Genomic DNA, 18,317 nt, shown 5'->3' on the forward strand with positions numbered 1-18,317 from the left:
GAACAGGAAGCGTGCGGGAGCGTGGACCAACAAGATGTTGCGCATTGATGGGTCTCGCTTTTAGTGCTGGACAAGCACCAACTTCTCCACCCGCGACATGCCGTGTCTTTGTCCCTCGCGATCTCGATAGGTGCCGGATGTGCTCGCATTCGAGAAGACTCCAAGACTCGCCGGCGTGCGGCTGTCTGCAGATTATGCTCGGTGTCGAGCGTAGCACGTACTCGCCTGGGCTGGACTCGGAGACGATGCCATGCGTGTTGCAAACACGAAGCAAGGGTAGTAGTTAGCGACTACCTTGGAAGTCAGGGGGGCGCACGTGCTTTCCATGCCGCCGCCCCTTCACGTGACGGACATCAGCATGCCATTATTCGTGTATAAATTCGCGTGTAGATGAATAGAACAGTATACACGCGTATATACATTGTTCTCTTCTCTCAAGGTCTGTTTCAACTCGTTCGCGACCTTAGGATCCCGAGGGCGATCTGCTAGAGGCGAGATGCTCTTACACCGCAACGCAAGCTAGTAGGTAAGTCAACTTGGAAGTAGTCAGCGGGGTCCAGACCAGCCAATTCGACAAAGGCGGAAAAGGAAAAAGCGACACTGGCATTGGCATTGCGGTATATGTGACAGACTTCTTTGCTCTTGTTTCGCTCCATTGGGAGATTGCCAGTCCCTGGCCTATAGGATTAGGCTGCAGATTAGTGAGGGGAAGACGCGGTGCTAGCCCTAACGCTAGACTCGCTGCAGATGCCAGAGACACAAATGCTTTCTTCTCGTAGCTGACAACACAATATGAATTGATTCCTGTGGAGCGGCGCTGGTCACCGACTTTTCCAGGCGGAAACTTGCGGAGGGAAGGTGCGCTCTGGCGGGGCTCCAGATTTCTGTCTGCCTGGGCCAAGTCACGCCTTCCTTCCCCAGTACGTACTTAAACCCCCCTTCTCCCTTCTCCCTCCTCCCTTCTTCCTTCTTTTTCCTCTTCCTCTTCTGCCTCACCACAGTCTCAATTCGTCCCAATCGGACCCTCAGCTCTCTTTTCCACTCTTCTGCCCGGATAGCTTTCTTCTTTCAAAGCAAGACGATCACTTCCACGGGAGTGGTCATCAACACCGGCACCATTTTCTCCAACTCGCTCAACTCGTAAGTTTTCCTTGGGCCCAACTGTCGTGCTTGCTCATTCTAACTCGTCGTCTTGCAGACGTCACCACCCGTTCAACGGCTCCCGACGCTCATCCGCTCGTGGCGGGGCATCGGGCTCATTGTATACTCATTAAGAAGCTCGAACAAGAAAGAAATACCAAGGTTCTCTGGCTCTCATCCCGCCCGTCAAGACATTATGGCTCCTCACGCAAATGAGGCCAATGGCGCCGTGAACGGGTTGGCTGGCAACAACGACAACGCTCCCCTTTTTACTGTTAATTCTCCCAACGTAGTCTACTCGGAAAATGCAATTGAGACCAAATATGCTTACCATACCACTGAGGTTACCCGCGCCCCCGGTGGCAAGCTTGTAGCTACGCCCAAGGCACACGGCTACAACTTCAAGGTCGACCGCAAGGTGGGCAAGGTAGGTATGATGCTGGTAGGCTGGGGTGGTAACAACGGCACTACTGTTACCGCCGGTATCATTGCCAACCGCCGTGGTCTTGTATGGGACACTCGCGAGGGCAAACGCGAGGCCAATTACTACGGCTCTGTCGTCATGGGCTCTACCATCAAACTGGGCACCGATGAGAAGGGCCAAGAGATTAACATCCCGTTCCATGACATGCTTCCGATGGTCCACCCCAATGACCTAGTCATTGGTGGCTGGGATATCAGCGCCCTGGGATTGGCTGATGCCATGGATCGTGCCTGTGTTTTGGAGCCTTCTCTCAAAGAACTTGTCCGCAAGGAAATGGCCGAACTGAAGCCATTGCCCAGCATTTACTACCCGGATTTTATTGCTGCAAACCAAGAAGATCGTGCGGACAATGTTATTCCCGGATCCAAGGCTTCGTGGGATCATGTTGAACACCTTCGTAAAGATATCCGGTGAGCCAGCCCCCCTTCCCTTCTTCGTTTTTTAAGATTATGCATGCTGATCTAACACGAACAAAGGGATTTCAAGGCAAAGAACGAACTTGACAAAGTCATTGTGCTGTGGACCGCCAACACCGAACGCTATGCCGATATCATCACTGGAGTCAACGATACTGCTGACAACTTGATTGACGCGATCAAATCTGGCCATGAGGAGGTATCACCTTCCACTGTCTTCGCTGTGGCCAGTGTTTTGGAAAACGCACCGTTCATCAATGGTTCACCGCAGAACACCTTTGTTCCAGGTGCCATTCAATTCGCCGAGAAACATGGTGCTTTTATTGGCGGCGATGACTTCAAGTCTGGACAGACCAAGATGAAATCGGCTCTAGTTGATTTCTTGATCAACGCTGGTATCAAGCTGACTTCAATTGCAAGCTACAACCATCTCGGCAACAATGATGGCAAAAACCTCAGCTCGCAGAAGCAGTTCCGTTCCAAGGAAATTTCCAAGTCCAACGTCGTCGATGACATGGTGGCAGCGAACTCAGTCCTCTACAAGGAGGGCGAACACCCAGATCATACCGTTGTTATCAAGTACATGCCTGCTGTTGGCGACAACAAGCGTGCTCTTGACGAGTACTACGCCGAGATCTTTTTGGGCGGTCACCAAACCATCAGCATCTTCAATGTGTGCGAGGACTCTCTGTTGGCTTCTCCTCTAATCATTGATCTTGTTGTTGTTGCCGAGATGATGACTCGTATCAGTTGGAAAAAGGCCGAGGGCTCCGACGACTACAAGGGCTTTCACAGTGTTTTGAGCGTTCTCAGCTACATGCTTAAGGTAAGCTTGTAACTACACTCTGTCTGCTTACGGAGAACATATCCACTAAACAGCCTTTTTTTTTATTATTATATAGGCGCCCTTGACTCCTCCAGGTACACCTGTGGTCAACGCTCTTGCCAAGCAACGCGCTGCATTGACCAATATTTTCCGTGCTTGTGTCGGCCTGCAGCCTGAATCCGACATGACCCTAGAGCACAAGCTCTTCTAAGGCCCGAAATCAGACGTCTCGGGGAATTTGATTTTTTGATTTTCCACTTGCAGCCTGACCCGAAGTCACTCGTTAAATAGCAATCAATAACAATAAATTCACGTGCTTCATTCGTTCGTTCATTCAGAGAGAAATTACTTGTAAACTTGTAAGCTCTAATAACTATACCTAGTACTACTTACTTGCCTCGGTGCATGTCCGAAGAACCTTGAGAGACTTCCGTGCTATCAGGGTCCTCAGCGAGACGTTACTTCTTAAACCCAGCGGAGCGCGGATCTATCTACTACTTTATAATATTTCTTATCTACATGATTATCTCAATTTAATTATTTATTTAATTTCCCCCTTTTTTTTTTTTCTCAGTCTAAAAACAAATGGGAGTATAACACACATTACAAACATCAATTTATTGTTTTCCCCGGTCTCGGTTTTTTTTTTTTTAACTTTGGCCAGGCATGAAGAAAATAGGAGTAGACACTCAAGCACGCACATCAACGACGCAGCGAATGCAATCGCCAGCCTTCATTTGCTCAAAGGCATTGTTAATATTAGCTAAGACATCACGGTGTGTGATGAACTCGTCAACTTTGAGTTTGCCGTTCAAGTAGTCGTCTACCAGATCGGGCAATTGTGATCGTCCCTTGATACCGCCAAAAGCGCATCCTTTCCAGACACGACCGGTGACCAATTGGAATGCTATTGATGATAACATTGATTAGTCATGGAGAAGAAGAAGAATAAGAGGGAAAGAGTGAAAAGGGAACAACACAACATACGCCTTGTGGAGATTTCTTGACCAGCAGCAGCAACACCAATAACAATACTTTGACCCCAACCCTTGTGGCACGCCTCGAGAGCAGCGCGCATCACGCCGACATTACCGGTGCAGTCAAAGGTATAGTCACAACCACCATCCGTCATCTCAATCAGTTTCTCCTGCACACTCTGCCCACCCAGCTTTGTCGGGTTGACAAAGTCGGTGGCGCCAAACTTGCGAGCCCACTCCTCCTTACTGTCGTTGACATCAACGGCAATGATCTTGCCCGCCTTGTTCTTGAGCGCGCCCTGGATGACTGATAGACCAACACAGCCCGCGCCAAACACGGCCAGGTTCGAGCCCTCCTCGACCTTGGCCGTGACGACCGCGGCGCCGTATCCGGTCGTGATACCACAGCCCAGCAAGCAGGTCTTATCGGTGCCGGCCTTGTCGGTCACGGCGACAACGGAGATATCGGCGACAACAGTGTACTGCGAGAAAGTCGATGTGCCCATAAAGTGCAGAATGTCCTTTCCGCGTGCCTTGAATCGAGAGGTGCCGTCTGGCATCACGCCTTTGCCTTGGGTAGCGCGGATCTTGCCGCAGAGGTTTGTCTTTCCGGACTTGCAGAACTTGCATTCCTTGCATTCAGGGGTGCTGTAAGGCTCTCTCTTTTCTTTAGTCTTTGCAAGGTTCTCATATGAGACGGTTCAAACGAACGGGAAGACTGACTAGAGAGCAACAACGGTGTCGCCGGGCTTGACGTTTGTCACGCCTTCTCCAACAGACTCGACTATACCAGCACCTTCATGTCCGAGAATGACGGGGAAAGCTCCCTCGGGGTCCTTGCCTGACAGAGTGTATGCATCTGATATTTTTTTATTTTTTTTATTTATTTAATCCCTTATGCCTTCAAAGAGTGAAAAGAAGGGGGTGAGGAACGCACCTGTGTGGCAGACACCAGTGTGGAAGATCTGGATACGGACCTCGTGGGCCTTGGGAGGCGCGACCTCGACATCTTCGACGGAGAGCGGCTGGCCGGCTTCCCATGCGATGGCGGCCTAGCATGGTTTAGTGGGTTGGAAATGCGCGTACATACTAGGGCATAAGCTCACCTTGCAAGTGATGGTCTATGATTTGACTCGGTCAGCATGGCTACTTGCAGAAAAGAAGAGAATAGGCCGGCTGACTAACCTTTCCGACGGTATCGGCCATGGCGTCTTTCTTCTTCTATGAAATGGAGGATGAGTCTTTGCAGGGAGAGAAGAGCCAGGAATTAAATAAATACTGTTTTACGGGGGGGTTTAAGAGGGAAAAGAAAAAAAGAGTCGGATTCGGAGAGGCAGCGGAGGTAGGATTCCGAAGAACTGGGAAGGAGAGAGCGACGTGAGGGGAAAAAGTATGCTGGCGATGGTGGGGTTAGTATGGGTGAGGGGCAGCATCTCCAACTCACAGTATGACAGTATGACAGTATGCCTACATGCCTACGTAGCACAGTCATACGAGACACGAATGGCCATTGACATCTTCGAGCCAGGTCGTACCTAGGTATGCCCACACAGCAATCGCAGAAGTATACGAGATAATCGCTCAGATATCAAAGCTGGTGGAACGGAAAACTCAATTAGGAAAGCGTTTCCCGAGCCCTTTGTTGTGTATGCGCATAGCTCTAGCATGAATATAGATGGGACGCGTGTTATACGTAGCCAAAGTTGCAAAAAAAAAAAAAAAAAAAAACGAGTATCATACTCCGTACAAAAATCGTACATAGTGCTACACGCTCTGATTGGTCCATGTTGATTAGTCAGCTTGCGTTTGTAATCCCAAAAGCTTGAGTCATGTGACTAGACTTTCCGTCGGGTCACGTGACTTTGATCCATGGAACTATGGAGGTATATTATATCATATATCATATATCGTATATCATATAGTGTATTGAACCAGACGAGATGATTGCATAGTATACAATATTAATTATACATGATCCCGAGTCTTGACTTCCAGCCTCGCTTTTGGGCTGCTATCAGCCCGCACTGGTTGACCCGCGGCCAAGCAGGCAAGAGCATCGTATAACTATAATCTGCTTTCTCAATATGCATGCGAACTAGTTACCTAGCTAGGTAACTTTGTCACTCACCTGTGTGCTTCCAGTCTCATGCACTTCTCCAGATTCTTCTTGGCTGGTATGCGTTAGTAGTCAGTTGGTTGTCATTGTCTAGTTGTTGTTACTACTACTACTAATGTTATTATTATTATTATTACTACTATTCTTCTTGTTATTATTAGTCGAAGTGTCAGATTCAAATCGACTCGACTCCAATTGCGTCTCAACCTTCATCAGCCCGAGGTTGGTCAGCCCCTTGACGCCCGCCGCCCCATTCGCAGAAACCCGGTTGGCCCGTCGCCAGCGGCGGATCCAGACCAGTAGGTCGCGGTAGTCGTCGTCCAAGGTCGTCGTCCAGAGCGGCGAAATGCCAGCTGCTTCCAACTCGGCCTGGCGCGCCGCGTCCGGGGGAGCTATGATGTGTAGAACGTGCACCATGAACGAGCCCGCGATGGCAAAGTTAGGTCGGCTCCCTGATGCATACATAGATGGCTAGGATTAGCATTCATCAGGAATAGGGAGGGGGTAAGAAAGAACGTACAGCTGTGCCAGAATGCATTCCACTGCGTCTCGGTCAACGTTTCGATGAACTCGACAAACTCCTTCACACACAGCAGAGCCCCGCGAACCACAGCCTTGGCGCCGTCGTTAATGGCACCCGCTTGATCTGTGTTCAACGGCCGGAGAAGAGCACGGACGAGCGTCATGTGCACTACGATATACGACAAATGCAACGCGCCGTTTCCGTCTAGGTTTTCTCCGTACTGCGAGGATTGTGACTGCGAGCCGCCACCTCGAAAGCGCAGTGCGTCTGGGACATGATCGCGCCACTCCTTCAATCGGGCCCGAAGTGGCCGTGCGGCTTCGAGAGCGTACTGCAGGTCTGACGATGTCCGGCTAATAGCGCGAACAGTGTAATATGTATGTTGAATGTCAGAAAGGATGCCCGTTAACATGACCAAATGACACAGATGCGCGTAGTTGTCGCAGTCCACTGAGAGCGTGTTTTTGATATCGGCTATGCTGATGGGCGCGACGTCGGAATCGTCATCGTGCAGATGACTGGGCATGCCACGTGCGAGCGCAATCCATTTTTCCATCGCCCACAACGCCCACCACAGCCGACGGCGAAGTTGCCGTTCCCACATGGGCACTGACAGCCACGCGGACGGATCTCGATGTAGTCCAATCGTCTGTGCAGTTGCTACAGCTGTCGACATCAGAGTCCAGGTGAATGCGGTGTCAGACAAGTATAGATTAGTGGGGAGTCGTTGCTGAAGAATGAGACATGCTTGTAGTGTAGTTAACGATGGTGCATGCAGTTCGGCCGTGATGCCTAGCCAGGCTAGACGATAGAGATCCTGGCTTGAGGGCGGCCGCAGGAGCAGCGTATATAGTGCCTTGTTGTACATAATAAACGGTAGTGCAGTCGCACACATTGCCGTTAATAGGCCTAGAGACATATTACTGAGCAAATCCGGTGTATTTGGGATCTGGTGTCGTGACACAATCGGAAAATAAGGATCGACAAATCGGCTATACAGACCGATCAGATGCCAGGCACCAACCGGGTCGAGGATCTGCCATAGTTCAGACCAGGCCGACTCGTTTGTTTGATAGTCGACCTTTGGTTCTGCCTTGTCGAGGAGGGAGCGGTCGGTGATGCCGAATATGGTGGAATGGCAATCAGTGGCGTTTTCTCCACCTAGCACTCGATATTTCAGCCCTCTCACCTTGGGCCGCGATATATTCTGCTCGTCGTACTGCTGCTGGCTGAGGAGGTGTATGTCTGACACCCCGGTTGGGCCGATGTAGAAACTGAATGCGTCTGGGATGAATTCCAGCGACGCCTGGTGCGTCGGATGGGCATGGTTTGTGGCTATGGCTGTGGTTTGAAGAGGGGACATTGGATCTAGCAAGATGCCGTTTGCAAAAGACGAGTTTGTCTGTTCACTGGTGTTTCGTGTCGGGTCGAAAATTGACAGATAGTGGCAGGCGTCATCGGTATCGTCGCCATCGCCGACGCGCTCCGGGAAGACTCCAAACGGCGAGCCCTCGTCTGAATTCGAATGGGCGCTTGAATGGGCATGCGTATTGGCATTGGTGTTGGGTGCGCGTCGTTTCCTCTGGCTGGGGCCTTCGTCGAAGGTGCAGGCTTTATCCATGTGCATGCAGCGTCTGCAGGGCGGGCCTGCGGGCATATCGCAGGCCACCTTGCGTCGACGACAGGCATCGCAGGGCCGCGTCTTGCGAGACTTGTAGATTCTGCCCTTGGGGGCAGCTGTTTCTCGCGGCATCTTGTTGTTGTTGATGTTGTTGGAGATGAGGAGGAAGTCACGGCGGACGACCGGCGGGGAGCCTCGGCTTGCCTATCTCGGAGATTACGTCGGCCAATCAGCGACAGCTATAGAACACTAAGCAAAGAAACAGCTAGTTAACTAATAGGCACAAAATACTGGCATAAAAAAGCAGATAATTAAGAGCGAAATAGAATTAGACTATCTACAAAGAGGCCTCAACCTCCAGCAACGCCGTCAGAAACGGATCCTCAAAGACCGCCTGCGCCTTGTCGTCGGCCATGGGCAGCAGTGGCCGGCGTGGTTTATCGCCGTATCCAAAATGGCGATTGAGCAGCTTTTTCATTCCGGCAATCTACGGTGAAGGTTAACAGATTAGTATTCTTGTTATATCGTTAGTCAGTTGTTGCCACCGCTTACTCCGATTTTCAGTGCGAGTCCATCGGCCAGCGCGACGGTGTTCTGCAGCTTCTGTGCCTCCTGATACTGGTTCGGGTCGTCGAGGGACTGGCACAGCTCCCACAGCCTGACGCATGCTTTCTAGGGCACGTTAGTCGAGAGAGAATATCAATCACGAAAAGAAGGAAGCATTCATACTGGAGCAATATTCGGCAGCCCGCTAATCGCGCCAGACGAGCCAACCGAAATCGACGGCAGCAGAAAGTCAATAAACCCGTCGATTGCGCGGAATGGAATGATGGGATGCTTGCGAGGGTATGCAGCTTGGAACTGCGCGTGGTTGATCTGGGCCATGATGCGAGTGAGCTTGCCGACGTTGGCGCATCTGTTGAGATTTCAACTCGTTAGTCGCATACACTCGTGAGAGAAGAATAGGATCAATCACTCACGTTAGTTTCACGCCGCACACGTTGGGCGAGCACTTGACGACCTCGACGATCAGATCGCTGTTTATATCGATACCGTTCGAGACGGCAGGGAAGTTATACAGTATGCTATATGCCCATCACCATCCGTAAGTATTGTGTCCAATAACAGAAATTAAGGCCGACTCACACCGGCACCGGCGAGGCCTCCGCAATATCAACAAAAAACTGCTTGATAGCGGCCGAATCGTTCGCCAGCAGAGCACCAGCATAATATCCTGGCGGAATGACCATGACAAAATCCGCGCCGGCCTGGGCCGCTTCCTGCGCCAGTTCGATCGACTCGCGCGTGCTGTTGGCCCCGGCGCCGGCGACGATGGGCATGGCGGTTAGTTGGATCTCGTCGAGCGCCGAGCGGGCTGCTTTTATGAGCTGGATGCGCTCGGTATGGCTCTGCTGGAGTTAGTAGTTGTTTCGGTGTTTCGTCCTCGGGGGGTGAAGACTGCGTACAAGATGGACGGCTTCGCCCATGCTGCCGCTGATGACGGGCACTGTGCCTGCGCCTGCAATGACTGTACCGAATGGTTATTAGGTTCCAATGATTGCATCCATAGACCTGCGAGTACAGCGAAGACCACTCACACTGGACATGTTTTTTGAACGCCTCAAGATCCAAGTCCTCATCATCCTTGAAAAAACACGGCAAGGGCGTGTAGATGCCTGCAGGGAGGGAGCGCATTGTGTCGTAACTACTAGCAGTGCTGCAAATGAAAGTGATAAGAAGATTAAGGTGGGCTCATATGGACAGTCAAGCAGTAGTATAACTACCTAACCTAGATAACAGGGTTTGCCTATGCCAATCTAGTTCGTGCGGCCGCCGCTATAAGGTGCGGCATGAGAGCGGCCAAGATGCGGCAGCAGCGCGCCATATAGGGATTAAGTGACGCTGCTTTATCTATTCTTGGTATCGAGATCTCGGTTAAAGCTGCTCAAGAGATGCACACATCTACTCCGGCACTCAGTAACAAACTAGTGAGTGGACAGGTCAGTGGTAGATGATTAGACAGACTCCTTATTTGAGACGGAGAATATGGAACCAACGCCGCAGAAGTTGTTCAACTATTCGGAGGTCATATACTACACAATGCGGAATACAATACGTACTAGCTTGTGACGATGTAATAAAATTTGGACATACAGCCTACTGTAGACCGCTAACTTATAACTAACTTGTAGAAATAAATGATAGATGGAACTAACGCGCAGGAATAGGAAAGCAGTGTACAGCAAAAGTCAGAAGGGGCCAGGACTCAAGTGTCATGTCGATATTTCGTTGGCATGTGCTTCCAGGCACTGCCCTGAGAGCATCCCGATGCAGCTTCGCATACCTGGCTGAGAGAAATGATAGTGTCATCATCATCCTGAAAATAAGAGAACAGGTTCAACCGAATTCTACCTACACAGAGCTTGTTTCTAATACGGGGTATCAGACAATGACACTAAGCCAAATTTGGACAAGGGACGCTGGAGCCAAGCTTCGGCTGCTTAGGTAACTATCCATTGCTGATAAAAGCTATGCAGGTCCCCACCGCGGCCAACTCAATACATATACCTATACATATCTATCTATAGTGTTATTTATCAAGATTATCTGGAAGTTCATTTTCTATGACAATGATTGGGTTAGGGCTAGGGTTAAAACGCAATTATCAACTCTCTATTCTATTCTAACATTCACGCCCGAATCCCTATTAGTATACCTAGGTAAACAAATTATAGTCATCAACGTCTAGATGATACGCTATACCACACACACACACTCTCTCTATATAAGTACCGCCGGATCTCGGATTTATTCACAGTGTGAACCGGAACAAAGGCGAGTCCTCACCCATCTCACCCAACTCATCGGTCGTGTACTGCGTCTCCACAGCCGCCGTATCGAGGGCATCACGACGCTTGTTCTCGCGACGGAGCAGGTACCAATGAATAGTGGCTGGGATCATGGCGCCGAGGACAGTAGCACCGACTGAAAAGCCGAAGCCCAGGGGATACGTGGGTGCTTCGTCGGCGAGGTAGATGTTCGAACCGATGCTGCCTCCGCCAACACTTCCAAGAAGCATCATCAGACCGATAGCTGCGGCTCGCTTGGAGGGGTTGGGCACGTTGACACTGGTCCATGCACCGACCTGTCGCGGGGGTTAGTGTTTTTTTTTTTTTTTTGTTGTTGTTGCTTATTGCCGTTTCTCATGTGAACTTACAATCGGAGCCTGGGCCGAGTATCCGGCTGCAGCAAGAAAAATGGCAAAGTAGCTGACACCGGAAATGTGTGGGTAATGCGTGGTAATCCAGAGAATGATGATTCCGCTGTAGAAAAAAAAATCTCATGTCAGTTGAAATTGCAATGGCAACATAGAAAAACGGGATGACTGACATCATTCCCAGGGTATAGGAGCCCATAATGCAGAAATACCGTTTCTGGTACTTGTCGCTAAGCCATCCAACAGTTACGCAAACGCAAGTGGCGAAGATATACGGAGGCGTTGTCATGGCCTGCGCTTTGACGTCGCTGTATCCCAGATTCTTCACCATCGTGGGCAGAGTGTACGAGAGAGAGTATGTAGGCACAGAGCCTCCCCACCAGAAGAGCATCATCCTGGTAAATAGAGTGTCAGAACAGATCTCTCATCAGACGATAGATCGGTCAGACGTACATGAACCAAGTCTTCTTGTCCTTGGCCGCGGCAATAACATCGCTCCATCGGAACTCATAGGTTGGTGGCTCGGGTCCGTTGGCGTACTTGACGCGCAGAGTCGCGTAGTCAAGCTCTTCGGGTTTCAGCCAGTGGCTGACCTTTTTGTCGTACTGATGTGGAAATCCCCTATGGAAAGCATATTAGGAACGATATCACCACCAGGCGGCGAGAAATAAGCATACGGTAGAAGCACAAAACAGCAAAGACCCGCAAACATGGTGATGACTCCCTCGATCAAAAACAACCATTTCCACGCTCTCCATCCCATTGCACCGTCGAGATTACCAACACCATAGGCAATCACACCACCGAAAGCTCCTGCAGCGGTATTGGCGCCGTAGAAGATGGCCATGCGGGTAGCAAGCTCCTTGGGGGTATACCACATGGACAGAATGAAATATGATCCGGGATACAGACCAGCCTCAGTAATGCCAAGGACAAGACGGATCGCAATAAAGCCGCCGTAGCTGCTGACCTGAGAGGTCAATGTAGAGACGAGACCCCATGCAGTGACAATGAAAGGGAACCAGATTTTGGGGCCGAATTTACGGAGGAGAATGTTGGATACCGGCTCCCACAGTCCATAGGTGAAGAAGAAGTACATCAACGCAAGATTGAATTGCGTCGAAGTCATGCCGACATCCTCCAAGAAACCGAAGAGCTGGCGAGTCGGTCAGTCGCTGACACAACACAGAGCATGGCTAGACAAGGACATGGCATACCTTGGCATTTCCGGCATTTGCTTTGTCGAGAGAGCACATCAAGTACAAGAAACTCAAAGTTGGCAGCAGACGAAGATCAACTACACAGACATCCCGTAGTCAGTAGCCATTTGACTGAGGCTATATTACAGAGAAGTTTGAACACACGCTTGCGAAGCAGCTTCTTCTTGCCGGAGCCCTCAAAGGCCTCGTGCAAGGTGAGATAGCGTTCATACTCGCTGCCCGAGAAGCTCTCTTCAGTGAGGCCGATGGTCTTCTCGTCTTTGAGCTCGTCGTTCCCAGACGACGGGGGTCCAGAAGGAGGCAGGGCGGTCATCTTGGCCGGGGGTCAAATCAGCCAGGTCGGTAGCAAAACGAGATCATGGCCGAGCTCAAGGGGACATAGGCCGCATTGCCTTATTTCTAGTCCTCGAGGTGGTGACCACTATCTCGAGCACGCAGATAAGCACGGCCGCGGTTGCGGTGCTATCGAGCACGTCCAGCACGATGGCATCGGGACGCTGATAAACGCCTTTTCGCTCAGTGAACTATCAGTTCCGATGGTGGGCCGAAGAAAGCTTGTGTTGCAGGCTGGAGATTGAAGGGAAAAAGCGTTGCCCGCGCGGGCAATCGGCGCTTATCAGGCCTTATCGTTGCCCAGCGGCCAAACACGCGCCAGTTACCCCTTTGGGAAGAAATCTGAGGCTTGTGTCTCCAGAAGTATTTTGACTCGGATGGACAGCGACTTTGGCACGCATAAAACGGCTGCAAACGTCCACAGCTTCAGCATTCCACTTCAACTCGCTTCCACGCAAGAGAGCTTTTCACCATGCCTGCTACCGTCGCGAATCCGCATCTCCTCTCCCGGCCAAAGAAGGACGACGGGAGTCCGCTGTACCCCGAGTTCATGCGTATGAAATCAATCTCTTCCACTTCTGCTCTACTTACTAATATTATCTACAAGCACACTATGATCCACTCGAGAAGGTAGAAGACATCGGCGAATTCGAACACTACGACCCCGGCCATCGCGCCGACCCAACGTTCCCCAATCTGCTCAAAGATGTGACCAAGATGTTCGACCTCTCGCCGCACGTTGGAACCGAGATCCACGGCGTGCAGCTCTCCAAGCTCAACAGCGCGGGCCTTGACGAATTGGCTCTGTTGGCTGCGAAACGAGGCGCGCTTGTGTTCCGTGATCAGGACTTTGGCGACCTGGGCTTTGAAGAGCAGAAGAAGATCGTCAGGCATTTCGGACCCTTGCACATCCACGGCTGGGCGCCTCATCCGGCTGCTGGCTCCGAAGAGCATATGATTATATACGACCACAAGGAGTACGTTAAACCATGCATCGATGAGTCCTCAAATCGGATAGGCTTGGAACTAATCCGGTCCATCAAATAGCGACCTGCGTGTGCGACAGTCCTGGGCCGGCCGTAGCCCTGTGCAATGGCACACTGATCAGAGCCCTGAGAAGCAGCCCCCCGGCACAACATTCATTGGCATGCTGGAATCCCCCAGCACAGCCGGTGGTGATACTCTAGTCAGCTCGAGTGTTCGTGCATACAGCAGCCTCTCGCCGCGCTTCCGCAAGCGCCTTGAGGGACTCACTGCCATTCACAGCAACAATGACGGTGTTACGCAAGAGATGAAGCACGGTCAAAAGGCCGTCATGCGTCGCGGTGTGCTCGAAGCAGAGCACCCCGTTGTCATCGTTCACCCAGTCACCAAGGAAAAGGCTCTTTGTAAGTCGGCCTTCCTATATATCCGGACTTATCTATCTTTATTGCTAACGGACGTTTGATCTAGATGTCAACCCCGTCTACACAAAGCGCATCGTTGGCTTTGACCAGGAAGAATCCGACTGCATTCTCCGCTTCCTGTTCGACCACATTGCCAAGCGTCAGGACTTCTCATGCCGCGTTCGATATGAGGCTGGTACAGTCCTTGTCTGGGACCAGCGTGTCACCAACCACTCGCAGACTCTCGACTACCCAGTCGGCGACCGCAGACATGGATTCCGCTTGACGCCGCTCGCGAATAAGCCCATTCCTGCGAAGATTGAAGAAGACGACGGAGAGTGTGCGCGCGACGAGGCCCGAGTTCAGCTGAACTTGTGCTAGTTCTCAGCTTGAAGTGTTGAGAGCTTGTAGGGTATAAGCCAGTATTTCTTGAATATTCTTTTTCTTTTGGGCCAGCTTACATTGTAAATAACATCATTTTCAAAATGGAAACAAAATCAAGAACAATTTCACACTGTCAAAAAGTACCCTTTCTCAATCCGGTTAGCCCAACCCCCTGACAATGATCGGAGGAACCGTATGTGCTTATCTAATCTTGTCCACCATTTGGGATTAGTGCGGGTAGGGTAACCCCCCGCAATCGGCGTATGAAAGTCCCAAGGTTCTTTCGTCGAAAAAAAATCTCTGAGTCACATCATTAAAGATCCGAACAGAGACACAGCAATGCCTTCAAAAAAGCGATGCGGTACAAAACTCATTCCAACTAGCCATTATGAAATGACGTGGATCACTAACATTTCCCAACAGGAGTCTTAGGAGCAACCGGAGCCGTGGGGACACGCTTCATTCTTCTGCTCTCTGAGCATCCGCTACTGGAGCTGGTAGCTGTAGGAGCATCCGAAAGATCAGTTGGTAAAAAATACACCGATGCTGTGCGTTGGAAGCAGTCCTCCCCAGTGCCCGCAGAAGCCGCAAATCTCGTTGTGCGACGCTGCGTACCCGACGAATATCCAGATTGCGACATCATCTTCTCGGGCCTCAATTCTGATGTGGCTGGCGATGTCGAAATGGCCTTTCTAAAAGCAAACTTTGCGGTCTTTTCAAACGCCAAAAACTACCGATTAGCCCCTCAGGTTCCCCTGATTGTTCCGATTGTCAATCCGGGACACATCGAGTCCATCCCAGCACAGCGTCGGCACTATCAACTGGATAAAGGACTTCTTATATGCAATTCGAATTGTGCGGTTATCGGCCTCGTTATCCCAGCTGCAGCACTTATTCAAAAGTTTGGGCCTATCGAGCAAGTAAGCATGGTGACTATGCAGGCTGTATCAGGAGCAGGCTATCCTGGCGTCAGCTGTAAGTGTTTATTCCCATGTCACGACATTCCGCACATTTATACAGAGCTAACCGGGTAAGGCATGGATATCTTTGACAATATTGTTCCATACATCCCCGGCGAGGAAGCTAAGATTCCCGCTGAAGCTCGCAAGATTTTGGGCAGCTTGACCGCGGATCAGACTGCATTCATCGATCAACCTCTCCGCGTATCTGTTGCCTGTAACCGTGTTCCCGTGCTCGATGGCCATACGGTGTGTGTATCGCTACGATTCGCAAAACGACCTCCGCCGACCGTTAGCGAGGTGCGTGCTGCTTTGAACGAGTATACCCCCGAAGTCCAAGCCCTAGGCTGTCCTTCTGCTCCAAAACGCGCTATTATCGTTCTGGACGAGGTTGATCGGCCACAGCCTCGCCTGGACAGGGAATCGGAAAGAGGATTCGCTTGCAGCGTTGGGAGAATCAGGGAGGATCCAAGTGGTATTTTTGACATCCAGTTTGTGGCCTTATCGCAAAACACCGTCCTCGGAGCGAGCGGCTCTTCAATTTTGTCGTAAGTTTGCCACCTTCCTACCACTAGTCTCAGAGGCTAACCCCCCCAATTAGAGCGGAGAGCGCAATTCTCAAAGGCTACGTCTAGCCTTTCATGTGACTTGGTCGTGATTGTGTGTATGGCGAGAGGATAAGTATTATTGCAATGAAAACTTGAAATGCAGAACTTGTACTTAGACATGTTTTAAGATATTCTCTCTATTCTATCGACATCATCTCTCGGCGCTTTCGTCGATACGTAAATACCTATCTCACTGTCAATATCGGTTTCTCTCGATGGCCAAGGGGGGCTTTTTCTGGAGACTCGTACACATCCTTGTACTAATCTGCGTGGCTTAAGCCGCCGAACAGCACCTTAACTCATTTTCCTGCCGAGACGGAGCTCGGCAGCCAGCGAGATTAACCCGATGAGGAAGAAGAGTCAATTTCTGACAGAATTTGAGGTCTCACTACGCCGACTCGGGAATAGCTGTTATAGGCGTATACATATCACGTTTGAGTACCACCGGAACCGGCGCCACGGACCCAGCTCCCTCGACATTCACATATGCAAATCATCTGTCGAACCTGATGATTCCTGTGACTGTCACTGCGGGATCGATCACCCAGACTACAAGTGGTACCGCCTCTGCCACCTCTGCTTCTGCCTCTGCCTCTGCCACGAAGACGTCCCAGCAATCTTCTGCTTCGACTAAAAGTAGCACTGGCGGCAGCATTCCTATAATGACTAGCAACGTAAAGCTCGCTGTTGGTGGCGCTGCGCTTGCTTTGGCTGCTGCAGGAATGCACTGATTCACCTCATTTTCGAAGAATGTGGTATTGTAATCGGACACCCACCCGTCGTCGCCGTCAATGCACATATAATGATATGCCACTCCACGATATGTAGTCGCGCAGATATTAACTAGCTATTTTCGATTTGAAAAAATGGATATATCTTGACTATTGACGAAGCTGTGAGGATCTATATTATCTATTACTTATACAACTCTCCGACGTCGATCGAGGGGAATATGATATAAAAGTGTAAAATCTGTTAATTGTTAATTGATCAGATTTGAGGGAGGAGGAATTGCTTGTAAGTATATCATTATGCCAGAAGTTATCTATAGTTTCCATGAGACTGGCTTTGCTATAGGACTCCGTGCAATTGTAAAGGTTTTTACTGAAAGTGATTGATATGGCTGTCCAAATCTACCGCAACCTGGCAATCGAGCGGTGAGAGGTTTCTGATAACCAGGTAGATATGACTTATCACGTGATTTTCTTCTCTCGTTTGTGTATGTTGCTATAACTGTGAATGGCACGTGTCTAGGGTTGCGCTGCTGACGGAGCGAGGATGGCTTGGTCTGCAGATTGGAAGTAGAGTAGTTATTTTATTTCCATGATGATCTAAATAAGTCCCACATCCCAGCAGTGACGCGTTTAAGCAGCAGAAAGTAGGTGATGACGATGAAGATGGACATGACGAGACAATAGCTATAATACACTGAGCGAAAGAATGAACGGACAGAAAAAAAAAAGGAAGAGAGATGCAAGGTATATCAAACATCTAGACCAGTTCTACTGGCCTGTCCCCAATCATCATCATCATGAAAACGAACATTTTGTCCCTTAGAAACCCGCCAAAGATTATACATGTTCCGTCTTGTTTATCGCCCGGGAAGCTGACCGCTTTGCATCATGGCGGCATTTTGTTCTTGGAAACGCTCTCCAAGCCGAGCAGAGCCCTTGAGGTACTTGTCCACGCAGCGAAGGACGCAGCCTTCCTCCCGGGCAATCAGAGACTTGGTGGTGAAATCGTTGACGCAGTCGTCGAAGCAGCGTTGTACAAGGCGGGAATACATCTGGACAGGAGAAGTGTGAGTTGCGTCAATTGCGTTGATTGCGTTATTGGTTGGTGAAAAGATGGGAATATATATACCTGCATAAACTCCTTCATTTGCTTTCTCTCCATGCGAGCAGCCAGCTCACGCTGTTCCGAAGCGTTGAGTCTGAAAAATCAAATCAGCACACGGCATCATTGCAACTGGGGTGGAATGCAACAGCCAGTCTTACCCGTCCATTTTCTTTAAAAATCAATTAAGTATTATAATAGTACAAAGAGAACAGATGGGCGGCTTCTTCTCCGAAGGGAATGGCTTTGACGTCGTTGGGCTTAATTGTTGA

General features: G+C 50.2%; 6 protein-coding genes across 6 annotated transcripts, besides 2 other annotated features; 2 read left to right on the forward strand and 4 right to left on the reverse strand.

Annotated features, from left to right (window-relative positions):
- Positions 1-1,336: 1,336 nt before the first annotated feature.
- UA08_01768 (Inositol-3-phosphate synthase) lies at positions 1,337-3,077 on the forward strand (the record flags this gene model as incomplete). Its single annotated transcript, XM_020261468.1, has 3 exons — positions 1,337-2,034; positions 2,101-2,866; positions 2,943-3,077. 3 exons carry the CDS (start codon positions 1,337-1,339, stop codon positions 3,075-3,077), a joined length of 1,599 nt encoding a protein of 532 aa, XP_020123065.1.
- A 478-nt stretch (positions 3,078-3,555) lies between these two features.
- Positions 3,556-5,049, reverse strand: UA08_01769 (S-(hydroxymethyl)glutathione dehydrogenase; the record flags this gene model as incomplete). The annotated part of the gene is made up of 6 exons (XM_020261470.1): positions 3,556-3,773; positions 3,854-4,491; positions 4,567-4,702; positions 4,781-4,895; positions 4,950-4,964; positions 5,029-5,049. 6 exons carry the CDS (start codon positions 5,047-5,049, stop codon positions 3,556-3,558), a joined length of 1,143 nt encoding a protein of 380 aa, XP_020123064.1.
- An 858-nt stretch (positions 5,050-5,907) lies between these two features.
- UA08_01770 (hypothetical protein) lies at positions 5,908-9,798 on the reverse strand (the record flags this gene model as incomplete). The annotated part of the gene is made up of 11 exons (XM_020261471.1): positions 5,908-5,914; positions 5,972-6,014; positions 6,097-6,411; positions 6,480-8,307; positions 8,459-8,590; positions 8,656-8,775; positions 8,833-9,019; positions 9,084-9,188; positions 9,250-9,512; positions 9,570-9,631; positions 9,702-9,798. The coding sequence occupies 11 exons, from the start codon at positions 9,796-9,798 to the stop codon at positions 5,908-5,910; spliced, it is 3,159 nt and encodes a 1,052-aa protein (XP_020123528.1).
- Positions 9,799-10,915: 1,117 nt separating this feature from the next.
- UA08_01771 (hypothetical protein) lies at positions 10,916-12,853 on the reverse strand (the record flags this gene model as incomplete). Its single annotated transcript, XM_020261472.1, has 7 exons — positions 10,916-11,248; positions 11,321-11,426; positions 11,494-11,715; positions 11,774-11,941; positions 11,998-12,476; positions 12,538-12,617; positions 12,685-12,853. The coding sequence occupies 7 exons, from the start codon at positions 12,851-12,853 to the stop codon at positions 10,916-10,918; spliced, it is 1,557 nt and encodes a 518-aa protein (XP_020123529.1).
- A 492-nt stretch (positions 12,854-13,345) lies between these two features.
- UA08_01772 (hypothetical protein) lies at positions 13,346-16,940 on the forward strand (the record flags this gene model as incomplete). Its single annotated transcript, XM_020261473.1, has 7 exons — positions 13,346-13,427; positions 13,481-13,850; positions 13,921-14,261; positions 14,326-14,598; positions 15,144-15,617; positions 15,678-16,149; positions 16,592-16,940. The coding sequence occupies 7 exons, from the start codon at positions 13,346-13,348 to the stop codon at positions 16,938-16,940; spliced, it is 2,361 nt and encodes a 786-aa protein (XP_020123530.1).
- A 108-nt stretch (positions 16,941-17,048) lies between these two features.
- Positions 17,049-17,230: a repeat region (Identified by RepeatMasker using a combination of RepBase library and repeat library created with RepeatScout).
- Positions 17,230-17,364: a repeat region (Identified by RepeatMasker using a combination of RepBase library and repeat library created with RepeatScout).
- Positions 17,365-17,800: 436 nt separating this feature from the next.
- Positions 17,801-18,214, reverse strand: UA08_01773 (Mitochondrial import inner membrane translocase subunit tim9; the record flags this gene model as incomplete). The annotated part of the gene is made up of 3 exons (XM_020261474.1): positions 17,801-17,995; positions 18,073-18,142; positions 18,207-18,214. 3 exons carry the CDS (start codon positions 18,212-18,214, stop codon positions 17,801-17,803), a joined length of 273 nt encoding a protein of 90 aa, XP_020123531.1.
- Positions 18,215-18,317: the final 103 nt, after the last annotated feature.

Source organism: Talaromyces atroroseus, assembly GCF_001907595.1.
Source record: "Talaromyces atroroseus strain IBT 11181 chromosome Unknown scaffold_1, whole genome shotgun sequence".
NCBI lineage: Eukaryota > Fungi > Ascomycota > Eurotiomycetes > Eurotiales > Trichocomaceae > Talaromyces > Talaromyces atroroseus.